General features: G+C 42.5%; 1 protein-coding gene across 1 annotated transcript in view; it reads left to right on the top strand.

Annotated features, from left to right (window-relative positions):
- HS1BP3 (HCLS1 binding protein 3) overlaps nucleotides 1–14,395 on the top strand; it is a 54,549-nt gene that overhangs the window by 13,167 nt on the left and 26,987 nt on the right. Inside the window, exons 3-4 of the mRNA XM_075049050.1 lie at nucleotides 1,257–1,464; nucleotides 4,391–4,604. Coding sequence (XP_074905151.1) covers nucleotides 1,257–1,464; nucleotides 4,391–4,604 — 422 coding nt within the window. The remainder of the gene's footprint in view (nucleotides 1–1,256; nucleotides 1,465–4,390; nucleotides 4,605–14,395) is intronic.

Raw genomic sequence — 14,395 nt, forward strand, 5'->3', positions numbered from 1 at the left:
CTCATTTCCCTTCTACTTCTGTGCTTTTTGTTGGGTTGACTTACTTTTATCACTGTGTTGGTGGAAGAACTCTGCCTTCTTCCAATCCCAAGATGTGGTGCTTGAGTCTCTCCATCTTTTATGTTGCAGTATTAATTAGGATTCACTCCACTAGAGTTCACCAACGTGTGTTATGGGAGGATAAGAGCTGGACCCTAGCAGAGGATCTGTGCCATATGTACTCCACTAGCAGTAGTTTTTTTGATTTTTTTTTTTAATCTAACTCCGTATTCATTGAAACACATTCATAGATTATGGTGCCATAGAGGACCATGATGAATACATTGTCTGTATAATACCTTGACAGTCACTCTCCATTGCTCCTGTAACATCACTTAGTGTTTTGTTTGTGTGTTGATTTTTTTAAGGTACTGAATTCAAAACTTAATGTGGCATAGAAGCCACACCATTTCTAACCAGCATTCCCATGGTTATTGCTTTCCTTGTAATATCTTGGGCCTTATTTCTCCTCAGGCTTCCTGTCTTTGTCTGCAGAAGAATGACTCCATTCACTGCTGGCATCTTCTTGCTGTACGAGAACCTGTAGGCCATGGCCAAGTTGTTGGTTTTTATTTTCTCATGGATAAACTGAATAGTCAGGGGTCAACTGAGGTCTCTGCCCTTTGGTTTCTGTAGTAGGTGCTCTGCAGGGCAGCAAACATTCCAGTTTTTTAGGCCTTAACAGCCAGAAGGGCACTGAAGCCCACCAGGGCTGAGAAATGGGTCTTCTGGCTCAATGGTGAAAAGGTTCAGGCTGCTTTCTCTATCACATGCCTACCTGGCTGAGCTTCTCTTCCCTCTAGTCTCTCACAGCTGGGCATTGTGTAGCTCATTTTTAGTGGGCAAGGATTTTTGCTGTCAGAGAAAAGTATCTGGAGCAGTGATTGACCTTCCCAGTATTTCATTAGTTGATGAGTCAGACAAATGGATGCTGGGTATCTGGCAATGAACTTCAGTTCCATTAGGGAGCATATTTTAATAACAGAATTAGAAGACCAACAACAATGCTTGGGGTTTCACTGTGTAGATAACAGGCTTTTACTAGGCTATATGTAAAGCTCCTTGGTAATACATGTTTTTCCACTTCAGTTTCCAGGGTTAATGCTTCACAGCACTTAAACTGCTGCTTTGATGCTCATGTCTCCCCTGTAACTGCTTCTTTGCTGCTCATGTCTCCCCTGTAAAGAAACTTACTCAGGCAGCATGTTTCATTGCAGGTTTCCAAGAAGTACAGCGAGATAGAGGAGCTCTACCAGAGACTGGCGGCACGATATCCACAGGCTTCTCTTCCGCTCTTGCCTAGAAAAGTTCTCTTCGTGGGGGAATCTGACATCTGTGAACGAAGAGCTATGTTCAATGATATAATGAAATTCATCTCAAAAGATGAGGATCTAGCAACAAGTCCTGAGTTACTGGAATTTTTAGGTAACTAAAAGATGTGAGTGTCCCCTCTCCCATGAATGTGCTAAGTTCTTGACTCAGGTAGTCAAAAACTAGAGAATGCCAGAATAAAGGCTGTCACTGAAAATACCCTCTTGTGCATCTACAGTGCTACATAGTCATGTTTGCTAGTGTTTTCCCCTCCTCTCAGAGGACACACACCTCATTCAGAAGTGTTGATACCACAATGCTTGCTTTGAAGGTATCTATCCCACCATCTCTGATTTCCCTTAGGCATATACCTAAGCTGTGATTCAGAACATATAAGTTTAGAAGGCTAAATAATCATATGTTGTCAGTGGAGAGATGGACCCTAAAGAGACAGTGCAGGGTCTCCCTTTGTGATAAACTGTTCCATGTTTTGTGTTTTTCATTCCTAATAAAATTGTTAGGCCTTGCAGAACAGGATTCTAAAGCAAATTACTCACCCTGAGAAAGATCTGAATAAACGACAAATTCTTTTTTAGTTAAACCCATCCTCTGGCCTTTTTTTTTTTTTTTTTTTTTTTTTAATTTTCCTTAGCCTCATGTCCAGCTCTTGTTGCCTCTTCCAGTGATTTTTACAGTTCCTTTCTTATGTTCCTTGGGCATAGCAAGGAGTCACTGAATGAATGGAACAGATGGGCTCTCTGCTCTTAATTCAGCTGAGAGCTGCTGAGCAGGGAATACTCCAGCCTGGTGTTGTGCAGGATTCTCAGTGTAGTGTTAGTTTTAAGGAAGTGAAGTTGCAAGGTGCTAGCAAGTCACCATGTGTGAACAGCCGATTTTGCAAGTGTCAAGTGTGGCCAGATTAGAAGTACTGTGAGACTGGCAGCTTCCTAAAGTCAAGGGGGGCAAAACTGCATAATAATTGGCAAAATCCTTTTGCTAATAAGGTTTTGGAGTGGGTTTTTGTTTTGGGTTTTTTTGGTGTTTTTTTTTTTTTCTTTTTTCCTTGGCAGTGTTAAGTAGACCTCTTGCACAGAGAATTCAGAATTCATGTTGATGAACCTTTGCATGTTGATTAACCTAACTATGGTGCACATGTCTACAGCTGAATTAGTCTGGACTGTCTTTATACTGTGGACAGATTGGGTGCAAGTAATGTGATCTGTTCATCAAAATCTGCCTTAGAATAATGTAAGTCTCACCCTACCAAACCAGGTGGAATTCAGTACTTACGCTGCAGATCTTCAAGCTAGTTGAGTACACTTTCCTCACAGGTGTCGGAGACATAGCTGATATATACAGGGGTGTTTAGGGAGAATCAACATGGTAAAACACAGATGACTGTGGGGATAAGGTAAGCAGCATCCTAACATTCACTGCCTACCCCAACCAGCACTCTTTTGCCTCCAAGGGGAGCATAAGACCACTTGCTCAGTGTAGACACCCACGTTTAGTCAATGAAGTCTGCCCTGGGTGATTTGGCAGATGCAAGCTTGAAAAGCTGGGTGAGAGAGTCTCCCATGCCATGCTACTTTAACAGTCAAAAGGAGCAAACCACAAATTCTATCCATCATGTTTTTCACTAGCCTATTTCTAGCTAGTCTCATTATTTTAAATTGCTTTCCTGAACATCCAGAGACTCCACAGCAAGGAATAGTTCTCTTGTCATTCCCCTGGGCTTTGCACATAACAAGTATGGTGAGAAGACTTGGTCAAAGCACATGTTTCAGTTTGCTGAATTTGCTCAGTTGGATGGATCTTGCACACTGAAAGGAGTTAGAACTTCAGGCTTCATTTTTGAGTGTAAATTGAAGAGCTCCTGTGGAAACTTTTATGCTGTTCAATGCTCTAATTTTAGCCTAAATGAATTAAATTAGTAACAAAAAGTGGACTTTATCTCACCTAGCTATGTGAAAGTTAGCTACCTACATCTAAGCAGAGTATTTACAGTCTCTCAGTAGCCAGCAGAGAGAAATAGGCACTTTAGAGGGAAACTCCTTCTCAGACAACTTTATTTGGATGGGATGAATCATGGAAATTCTGTTGTTTCTGTTGACTGCAGAAGGAGCATAAATAAGCAGATTAGACATGTACTGATATGTCTCAGATAAAGTTCATTTCCTCTGTCTTTCTCAACTACTTTAAATCAGTAAACAGATCAGACACGTAGTGACACATCAGTGGTTAGAAGGGACAGTCGGGAATCGCAGAATCATAGAATGGTTTGGGTTGGAAGGGACCTTAAAGATCATCTAGTTCCAACCCCCCTGCCATGGACAGGGACACCTTCCACTAGGCCAGGTTGCTCAAAGCCCCATCCAACCTGGCCTTGGACACTGCCAGGGATGGGGCAGCCACAGCTTCTCTGGGCAACCTGTTCCTGTGCCTCACCGCCCTCATAGTAAAGAATTTCTTCCTGACATCTAATCTAAATCTACCCTCTTTCAGTTTAAAGCCATTACCCCTTGTCCTGTTACTACATGGCCTTGTAAAAAGTCCCTCTCCAGCCTTCTTGTAGGCCCCTTTTAGGTACTGGAAGGCTGCTGTAAGGTCCCCGCGGAGCCTTCTCTTCTGCAGGCTGAACCACCCCAAGTGTCTCAGCCTGTCTTCATAGGAGAGGTGCTTCAGCGCTCTGGTCATCTTCCTGGCCCTCTGGACTTGCTCCAACAGGTCCATGTCCTTATTATGTTGGGGCCCCCAAAGCTGAACGCAGTACTCCAGGTAGGGTCTCATGAGAGCGGAGTAGAGGGGGAGAATCACCTCCCTTGACCTGCTGGTTATGCTTCTTTTGATGCAGCCCAGGATACAGTTGACTTTCTGGGCTGCAAATGCACATCACCAGGTCATGTTGAGCTTCTCGTCAGCCAGCACCCCCAAGTCCTTCTCTGCAGGGCTGCTCTCAGTCCCTTCTCTGCCCAGCCTGTATTTGTGCTTGGGAATGCCCTGACACATGTGCATGTTGGACTGTTTTTGTATTTTGCAGGAACAAAATCTACTAGTGCCATTGACTTCAAGGGAAAAAACACTCCTGATGACAAGGAGAAAGAAGATGAAGAAAATGAGGGACTGGATTTTTTCAAAGAGGAGAAGACACCTGACTTAATCTCACAGCTGTCATCAGTGGAAAATGCCAAAAAAGGGGAGAAAAAAGAAGAGGAGGAGGAGGAAGAAGAGTTAGACCCTCTTGGTATAATGAGGTATGGCTGGTAGTACCTTTGTTATTTAGATTTTAGCCTAGTTTTCTAAACAAATAAGGCTGTTCGGTGTCACTGTCCCCTCATCCTGACATTTTTGAACATTGACTACTTTCAGCTGAATTTCACAGAGGAGGAGAGGCCTCTGCAGTTCGTGAAGAAGGTGCCTCAGTAGAGGGAAGAGGCTTTGTAGTGCCTCTTTAGTGCATTCCTCAGGAAATCCAAGTGACAGAGGGACATTGTGAATGCCTTGATAACAGTCTCGGCTACAGTAGGCACTTTACTGGACACTGCAGGGTCCCACCGCAAAACATAAAGCCACCAGGGTCCATTGGATGTGCTGTTCTGGAGTACATTGGTGCTTACAGTGTCTGGAACTGCTTTTGAGCTCACTTGTGCCTACAAGGAGGTACAGTTATAGCAGCGTAAAGACCAAAAGAGCCAACATTCCAATCATGATGTTCACAAATAGGGTTTTCTTTCCTTCTTCCCTTATCTGAAGGTGTCACATGCTAAATGCCGCTAAGGCATAAACAATAACAGCTTGAGAAACAATAATTGAATCAAAGCTTGCCAATGTTAGTATCTGGGTTTGCTTACCTGTCCAATAACTTTCAGGCAGTTATTTTCTTCACTTCAAGATGAAATGTCTCAATTCCCAAAAACATTTCCAACTACTGAAGCCTGGAAGCAAATTTAGTTTCTCAGTTGCTGGGATCATGAGTAGTGACTACTTTTTTTAGGGTGTCTTAGGCTTTCGATGCCCAAGTAGAAAAGGCTTAGCTGTTCTTGATCTTCAGTAAGCACTGACTGACCACCCACAGTCACTAGCGACTATTGAATGTTCGTTGTCTTGGACCCAGATGGTGCTTTCAAAATGCTTCTTCATAGCAATAGGCAGTAACTGATAGCAACAAGCCAGAGCCCTCTTTTGTTGTTTCCCAATTACCTTGAATTATTTCCAATGGGATCATTCACTCCTGGCTCTAAGCTAGAGTCTCCCACACTAAGTTGGGTCAGCTACAATGATTAATACTGGAAGCGCCATTTGGACTTTGCTCCTGCTATTATAATCATATGTAATTGTCGATGTCCAGATATTGTCCTTTTTACTTGAAGTCTTTAATTCTTTACATGTCACCAGAAAACTTTAAGTATTATTCTTTTGACAAAGCACGTGCTTAGTTACTCAGCATCAAAATTATTCTTTTGTTGAAGAAGAGTTTAAAAAAGTTAAATAACTATTTACAATGAGAAGTTAGATAAAGCAGTACTTCCCACAAAATGGTCCTTAGTTGGTAAGTTTACAACAGAAGCTGTCCTTTTTTGGATAGGAAAATGATCTATTGGGTTAGCAAATGCAATGTTGTATTTTCCAACTTACAACAAGTAGAAGCTGTAAAGATCTTGCTGTGCCAAAACAAGCAAGGAATTTGCTTTTCTGCTCTGCACAGTTTGACATAGCATTTGAAAGTCTTGACTATTTTGGTCTTTTAATGCATTGAAGGATGAAAAGATCTGGTATTTAATCCTCATTTAGTTTATTGGTTCCATTCCTTTTGAGGACAGAATTCTTACTGAATCAGAATAACTTCCTTTATATAAGAAGTGTAGTCTTTACTGGTACAGAGCTGCAGCATGACATGTTATGCAGTCAGATGTTTTTCACTCTAAACCAGTGGTTGGCTATCTATAAAACCAAAAATTCTCCATATGTATTTATTATTATTTTTGTAAATCTCACATGTACACTGTCGAGGCAGAAACATGAAAGTGGAAATGAGAATCCTGCATCTGATTTTATATTGTCTCTATTCTCCTGTAACTCACCTTGCTTCCGTGGAAGGTATTTTCAATTCACACCAATGGAGATCAGATCAGACATAAGCATCGTATCCCAGCTTTATGCCACCTAGTAATAGGTGTCTAGGTAAGAGGCCAAAGGCAGGACCTTGGCTGTCAGTGGATGGGCATTTCTTGGGTGGCCATTTTAGGGTGTCTTCCATTTTAGGGTGTCTTCTATGCCCATTACAATGTTAGGTGCTTAACATGCTTTAAAGAGGGAGCTTGCAGGCCTCACAGCTTTAGTGCTTCAGATGTGCTTGAAGTTACTTTGGGATGGGTAAGAATAAAAAAAGGAGGTGATGCAGACTGGATAAATATGTTTAGTAGTAAACTGCTCCCTAATGCCTAGTAAATTCAGGTTAAAAAAAAAAAATCCACGATCCTTTCCCCTGTGAAAAACCTTTGAAAAGATGTAAAGCCAGCACTGAAACAAGCCAGTCCGTTCCAAGCAGTATCGGTGGCCAGGGTGCCTTGAGCAGCAGAGCTGTGACCTAAATTGAATCATGTGTTTGGCATAATCTTACAGGTTTTTTTCTTTCTGGATGAGGATGAAACTGCTCCAGTAGCACAGGCCTCCATATGTTGTCAGCACGCTTCATTTGGTAACAACTTTTCCTCCTGGGCCAGAAGACTGTGACTTGGATTTGGCCCAGCACTGCTGCTGTGCTGCTGAACCACCAGATATCCAGTTAAATATACTGGCCTTAGGGGTAAAATGCTAAACTAGGGTCTTTTTTTCTGGTTTTGTATTGCTGCTGATCGTCCAGGTGGAAGCTCATAATGGTCTGGTTCCTTTTGCCTGGAGGAGACATCCCAGTTGTGCTGATTCTCTTCCTTACATTCACGGCTGTGTCTGAGTTGCTCTTTCATGTCTGGTGGGCAACTCACTTGCCAGTTCTGCTCTTCAGCTTTCACGGGTATAAAGGATGGTCTACAAACTTTGTGTTTCTCTGCTGTATGATTCTTATGCTCAAAAGTTTTCTTTCTGTGTTAGCAGGGTGATCTTGGGCCATGTCTGGGATCCTTAACAACAGAAAGACTGTTTTTTTTCTCATCCAGATCGTGGACATTTAAAAAATTACAATACATATTTCTGATTAAGTTTTCAGCTTTTAACACGCCTCCTCCTTTATTTTTTTTTTTCCCCAGGCCTGGTTCTTCCTAAAATAAAACGTGCTCAAAATTGGGTTACATTTGTGGGGTGCAGTGTTGAAATTCATTTGAAATATGTTTTCAAGGAGTGTACTTTCTCCTCTTCACCCACCGCCCTTTTTGATAGTTTAGAGTATTGTTATTCCAGTGTATTGTCACCAGTTAGTCTGCAAATTTTCCTGGACATTTGTAGAAGTCTTTTCAGCTTTGGACAGAATATACAGGTCCTGTAAGAACAAGCAGTCCTAATACAGAGTAAGATGGTCCTTTGGCATCAGCTGTACAGCGGGGAATGAATATAGTGTACTCACTTTTGTAGCAGTGGCACATTTCTAGATCTATTTCATTTTTCTTGGCAGTGTAAGTGTACAGTGATTTGTAAGTTGCAAGGCTCTCATAGCCAAACTATTTTTTTTAAAGTTAGCATCTCCTTTTTTTCTTTTTCTTTTTTTCTGGTAAGCCATGATCATTAGAATATCCCTTTGTTAAAATGTCTTAATTCCTCTATACGTGGGAAATCAGATATGTATGTTACTCCACATTATAGGGACAATGTTAGGTATATTGACTTATCTTTGTCTCTATTGTTATCCTTAAAGTGAGCACAATACTGCTTTTTATCACCCTTCTCTAAATCCATCTGTCTTATCATTCGCAGATACATATTTTTAAGTGCTTAATAGACTACCATGGCATTTTGACAATATACCTGGGTTTTTAGAGGTGCGGTATCTTTCAACACTGCTGCCTTTTAAAGGACTTTCTTTGTAAATTGCAAAATAGTACTGTGTGGCTAGTCACAATTGCAGGGGTTTCTCCAACTGGAATGCCTTCAGGAATGAGAGAAGCAAGAATACTAGGTCCAAAAGAGGCTAATCCTCTGAAGGGAAAGGTATGGAAGATGGCCACAAGGTGGAGGAGCCATCTACCCACAGCTAGGATATTCTTGATGATACTGCTGAAAATTCTGCAATGGAAAAAGGTGTAATTTTCCAGTGGTTTGAGAGAAGATTTTCACGGAGTGAAGAGAGGAATCCGGAGCAGCATCAATGCTAGTCAGCTCAGCTGTGCTAGGGCACATTGGCTGAGGCTGACTGGGCAGTATCTGACCATGTCTATACCTTTACATTCTCCTGTCCTCCAGAGTAGGTTTGCTACATCCAGATACCCACTGGAAATGGTTGCTGGCCTGTGCTGTCTCCTGGGCTGTCATTAGGATGATTTAGGAGAAGGCAGGCTGTCCCATGCCAGGGGAGTACCAGGGACTGTCCTAACAGCTGAACTGTTAAACCGAGTTTCTGTGCTCAGGCCCTGGGTGTGTGACAGAATTACTGAAAAAAATAGTATGGCCCTGAGCTCCTCTGCCCACAGGGGTTAGCTTTCTGCCTGCCGCCATGTTTACTCCCAGTCTGCCTGAGGGTTCCCTAGGATTTTGCTTTCTGTAGGGAATTCAGGCAACCAGTTGTGGATTTTTTTACTTGATCCAAGCAAGATCAAGTTAGGCATTTCTAGCTCTGAATCTTAAAACAATATAAAAACCACATCACAATAACTGAATTGGGTTTTGTCTTCTCCCTCAGTGGATGAACTATGCAGGTTTATTGTTTGTAGGTTGAAGCCAAGAACTTTAGCTTCTCTCTACTCTCACTTTGTAGTTAAAATAACTGAATTTAGTATTTGTATTCAGTTTACTCCAATAAATCTGAGATAGCAGCTGATTAAAATGACTCAGAACCGGATCCTCTGAATAAAGCAGCAACAATTTTGCAAAGGGAGTGCGGCTGCTGCATGGGTTAAAGCATGCAGAAGCCCTTTCAGTGCATGCATCTCTTCAGCTGCAATTAACTTATGAGGTAATACTTGTTCACCAGCTTGGAAGAAACCATCTTTTCCTGTGCTTTCCTTTCCTGTCTTCATCAGTTCTCTGCAGCCCTCACAGGAGCCGCTCCTCCACACACGGTTCCCTCCCTTCCATCCTTTTTCCTTTGCCTTCCTAAATCTTTCAGTGACAGCATATCATCCCTCAGCCCTAGGCTTTTCCTGGCAGACTGCACAGAGCCCAGAGGTGGGTATTCCCCAGACAAGGGCTCTTCTGTCTCCTCATGGGTCCCGGAGAGTTCCTGTCTCCACTCTCTACCTTTGCTATTGTTTCAAAGGATTTCCCCTCGTGGCTTCTCATCTGAATTTGTGCCTTTGCAGAGGAATAAAGACATGTGCATAGGTGGAAGTTTTGCATCTCTTGTGTTTAAATGCAGATACAGCTATTCCTAGACAATAGCTAGGAAGGGATGGGGCTGGTGAGGGCTGACCTTTTGGGGGCATGCTGCCAAAAGTTTTTAAAAGCCTTGTAGCTAGTTGTTGCTGGGGTCAAGCTCAACCACCCCTGGTGCCAGAGGTTTGCCGTGGCTGGGTTTAGTTGGTAAGGAGATTACTAAAGGACCCAGGGCCTTTTCTGGCTGCAGATGAAATGGGTGATGGCTTCGAGCAACAGATTGGCAGGGAAGGAGCAGCCAGGCAGCCAGCCCTGGCCTTGCCAGAGCCCGCAGAGTCAGGCTGGCTGCAGGAGGACGTAGGTTGTCACACAAGCCAGCAGTTGTTTCTGGGTTGCATCCTACACCTTCAGGTCTCCCAGCCCCCTGATGGCAGCCAGGCTAGAGTTTGACTCCTGAACTGTTCATCCCAGTGCTCCCTTTCTTTTGCTTTTCTTCCTTGTCGTGGCAAAAGAGCCTAGGATGGCCTCAGCCTTTTGTCTTTGTGGGAGAAATGAGTGGCAACGTTTGATCTTGCTTCCTCTGCCAGAAACCTTGGGCTGCTGAGAACGGCTGACGAAGAGGCAGAAATCAGCTTAAGTCTTTCCAAGTGATTTTATTGATAGAATGCCCAGAGCTGAAACAGGTGAAGGCAGTGTGCTTGCCAGTGGATTTTCACTTTCAAGGAAGAGGATTTCTGCAGGCTGGAGTGGTGTCGTGGCACAGCTGCTGTCTGCTGGACAGATGGTCTGGACCAAACTTGTCAAAATGTGTGTTCAGCTGCTGTGCCTTCTGGTCCTTGGTTGGCAGGGTTGTACTCCTGCCACTCCTCAAGATGCCACTCCTCAGGCATCCTCCTACTCCTCAGTCACTCATAAATTTGCAACTGCCTTTTGGTCTAGCCAGGTACGTGCATGACTTCCCCTCTGAATCCCGTAGGATTCATACACAGCAGTAGAAACACTTGTCTGTCTGTCCCGATCAACTGAAAGAGGGTGAAGGTGTCAAAACATCAAAGAAGAGAGAAGATACAGGTTATTTTTTCTTTAATGAAATTCAGATAGTTAAAACAATGAACAAGAAAAGAAGGAAAGAGCCTTGTTTTCCTAGCAGTGTGTGTATCTGTGCTCACAGCTGTGAAGCCTTCAGAGATTTAAACAGGCAGATCTTTATTTTCTGTCAGTTGTTGAGTCACAAGCTTAGGTTGCAAGGCATGCTCGACCGTCACTTTGCCAAGTGACACGAGTATTTGTCGCAATTCCAATCCAGCTGCTGTCAGATTGCCGACTTGCAAAATCCCAGTAAACAACCCCGTTGGTCTTCTGCTGAAACATTCCTGACAGTTGAAATTTTTCTGGAAACCAAGGACATAGTCTGGTATAGTGTTCTTCCCCATCAAAAAGAGGAAAAAGAAGAAAAGGCAACAAAAAGTCTGTGTTACCCATCCAGTTAAAAGATAAGCCTCACTTTTCATAAATTCATAAAAATAAATTCATAATTTCATAAATTGTCTGCTCTCAACTCTTTTTAGGGGCAACCTTATAGCCTCTCCTTGGCACATTTTAACCACGTTGGCTAGGGAGTAAAGCAGGATGGCGGGGATGCTCTCCTTGCAGGAATTCAGTCCCTCCAGTTTGTCTGTCCTGAACTTTTTTTATGTTTATAGGTACTTTGTGAGTGTTGTTTTCCCACACAGTGGGCTTTCCTTTCTCTTCTGCCTCCAATCCCATCTCCTGAGCACAGCTTCCCACGTATTTCTTTTCTGCAAATCTTGCTGTCCCACCACAGATGGAAGGGTGAGGGTGACTGAAAGAAAACAGTGGAAAATGAAACGATGTTTAGCTATTGAATCTCACAGAATCATCCATATTCTTTCTGTGTTGTGTCTTCTGAGTGGAAGAAACATATTCTCTTGGAATGTGTTTTCCTTGGGAGAGCTCTACCAAGGCCTGTGTGGCTCCAAGTGGTGGACTGAGAACCTTTTCTAGCTGTACTTTCCATCCAGGGGAATAGAGTTGTACGTGTGAAGGACTCAGCACTCTTCCCTCATTGCTGCTCTGTGGTAGTGCTAACTGAATGTAAGTGCACTCGGGAAAACTGAGATTTTCTGGTACTTCTGGGCTTGTAGTTGGCATATATTACATCCATAAGTACTCCTTCAGGAGAGCATATTTGACAGGTGATTGCAAAAACCCTGCTGCTATATCCACTTCTGGAAATCAGAAAGAACTGTACCTTGGGATCTGAGCTAGGGCACTCAAACTGTCAGAGAGATTTGGAGAAGAGTGGATGCATAACTTACAGATCTAAAGTTGGCTGCTCTGTGTTTTCTTTTATTCTGGAACTAGTCACTTCCCTGACCTAAGGAAAACTTGTGTGAGTCCTCCCATGTACCAGCATTGTCCTTATCTGCATTCATATTTCCTGGTCTAGTGTTGGATTTTTGGTTTCATAAGATTATGCAGTCATCATTTCCCCAGGTTTTATGTTGCATGTTGAAGCAATTGCCTTGGTTAAACTTCAGTCGTGAGTTTCTGTCATGGCTAGCTTGAGTGATTCCAGTACATACACAGCTGGAGCATGAGGATCCTTTGGGAAGGAGTTTAAGTAATTATTTTAATGTGCTTCATTTTCTTTTTGATTAGAACATTGAATATACTTTAATGGGTTTTATAAATAGTAAATTTCTGTTTATACCATCGTCCTAAACCCAAAGGACTGCAAATAATTCTGTAGTCTGTGTAGTGTTACAGGTGTGTATGCCATCCAGCAGTGTTTTCAAGCAGAACACAAATGTAACTACACCTGAGCTAAAATGCAGCAAGGACTTAATAGCTTAGTGCAATACTTCACTGCTGCATCAGACAGTAAGTGAAGAACACATAATTCAACTGAAAATGCGGGGGGAATTGCACTGAAGTAGATGTAAATACCCACCTTGGAATTTGACCAACTTGCTGAAGTAGATATGTCTGCTTTTAAGGAAGATGTCATGGGATTTTTAATGAACCCGGTTCATTGTTTACAATATATTAAAGCAGTAAAACTTACCACACACTTTTCTGTATATAGAAGAACTGTAGAGCCAAGTAGTCAGGGAACTGGAATGAAATACCATTGCCACTAGCTGGCACCAGCTTTCAAATAATTCCCATAGTCCTCTGAGTGAACTCTCAGCTTTTGATTTTCCCATCCTGTTTAATAGCAATGTGTGGTCATTTGTAGCAGAGCAGAACTAAACGGTGATGAAGGCGTGCAGAAGGTGCCGTGAGCCATTCTGCAGGCGTATTAAGCAAGTCCTTACTTAACTGAGACAGGTTCGTAGCAGGCAGGAGATCCTTTAGAAGGGGAACAGGATAGGTTTACAACTACACAGAATCAAAAGTGTCTTTTTTTTACTTTGCTTTGGAAGAGGATTGAACATGATGTAATTGGGCAGATTTAAACATGTTTTGTTTCATGAACTTTACAATAATAGGATGACTCAAGTCCTTAATTAGAATAAAAAAGCATTACATCATCGATTAGCCTGCTCCTTTCACCAAGGCACGGGAAATCTTTAATCGACAGATGCAGGGAACTGCTTGTAGATGGGACAGACTGCTAATGAGGGATAGATTCAGAGCTGCCCTGTTGCTTTTCTGTTCACCAAGTATAACAGAATTGTTTGCTCTAGAAGAAGCTGTCTATGGGGTGAATGTGTGCTCAGTTTAAATTGAGATGGGAGACTTGCTTTTCCTTTCATCTGATGCTGTCAAGTTCCTAATTCAGCAGACTTAATAAAACCATTGTTCCCTTTTCCCCATGGATCTGCTGGAGAATTTTCTGTCTTGGTTTCAAAGGATTGAAGAACTGGCTTTTGGAAAACAATTTGTGGAAGCTATCTGCAAAACTTTACCAAAAATGCATGAATTAGCCATTATAACTGTGGCCTGGTACTAATTAGCACACCTGGGGATCACATCTCTTGCTACTGCCCCTTGCAGCAGTTGGCCAGATCTGGAATCATCTGAAGTGCCAGCGAAAGGAGGAATGTCCTTAAGGACAGACACACATTTTGGACTCAGCAGCTCTTCATTCTGCACTTGAATTTCTCAGGTCGCATCACAGTATGTAAAAGTTAGATCTCTCCATTATCCTTTTGATAAAAGGAATAAAACTGATTTTATAGGTCTGCCTGGGAAAAGTTTCCCTTTGCACAGAAATGTGGCATTCAGATCGTTGTTAATGACAATTATCTTTGAAGTGAAAGAAATGCTTTCTATTGCCTTCCATAAAGGATAAGACTCAAAACTTTTCTTTCCATATTGCCTGAGATGCCCAGTCATGTCCAAATCATAAGGGGGATTAAGACTTACCAGCACAGTGAAATACACAGCTGTGGTAGGTGGTTTGACTGTGGCTAAACTAGTAAATAAAAGCAGACAGGAACTGTAATCTTGCTCTGTGCCAACTAGGATGAAGTAACTTCTGTCCGACAGCTAAATCCTTCCGCTCCCCAGAGAAAGCTGGCCACGTCCAAAACAGGAAGGGCCCTGAGCTTGTACT

The sequence above is a fragment of the Buteo buteo genome, chromosome 17 (genome assembly GCF_964188355.1).
Source record: "Buteo buteo chromosome 17, bButBut1.hap1.1, whole genome shotgun sequence".
Taxonomy (NCBI): Eukaryota; Metazoa; Chordata; class Aves; order Accipitriformes; family Accipitridae; genus Buteo; species Buteo buteo.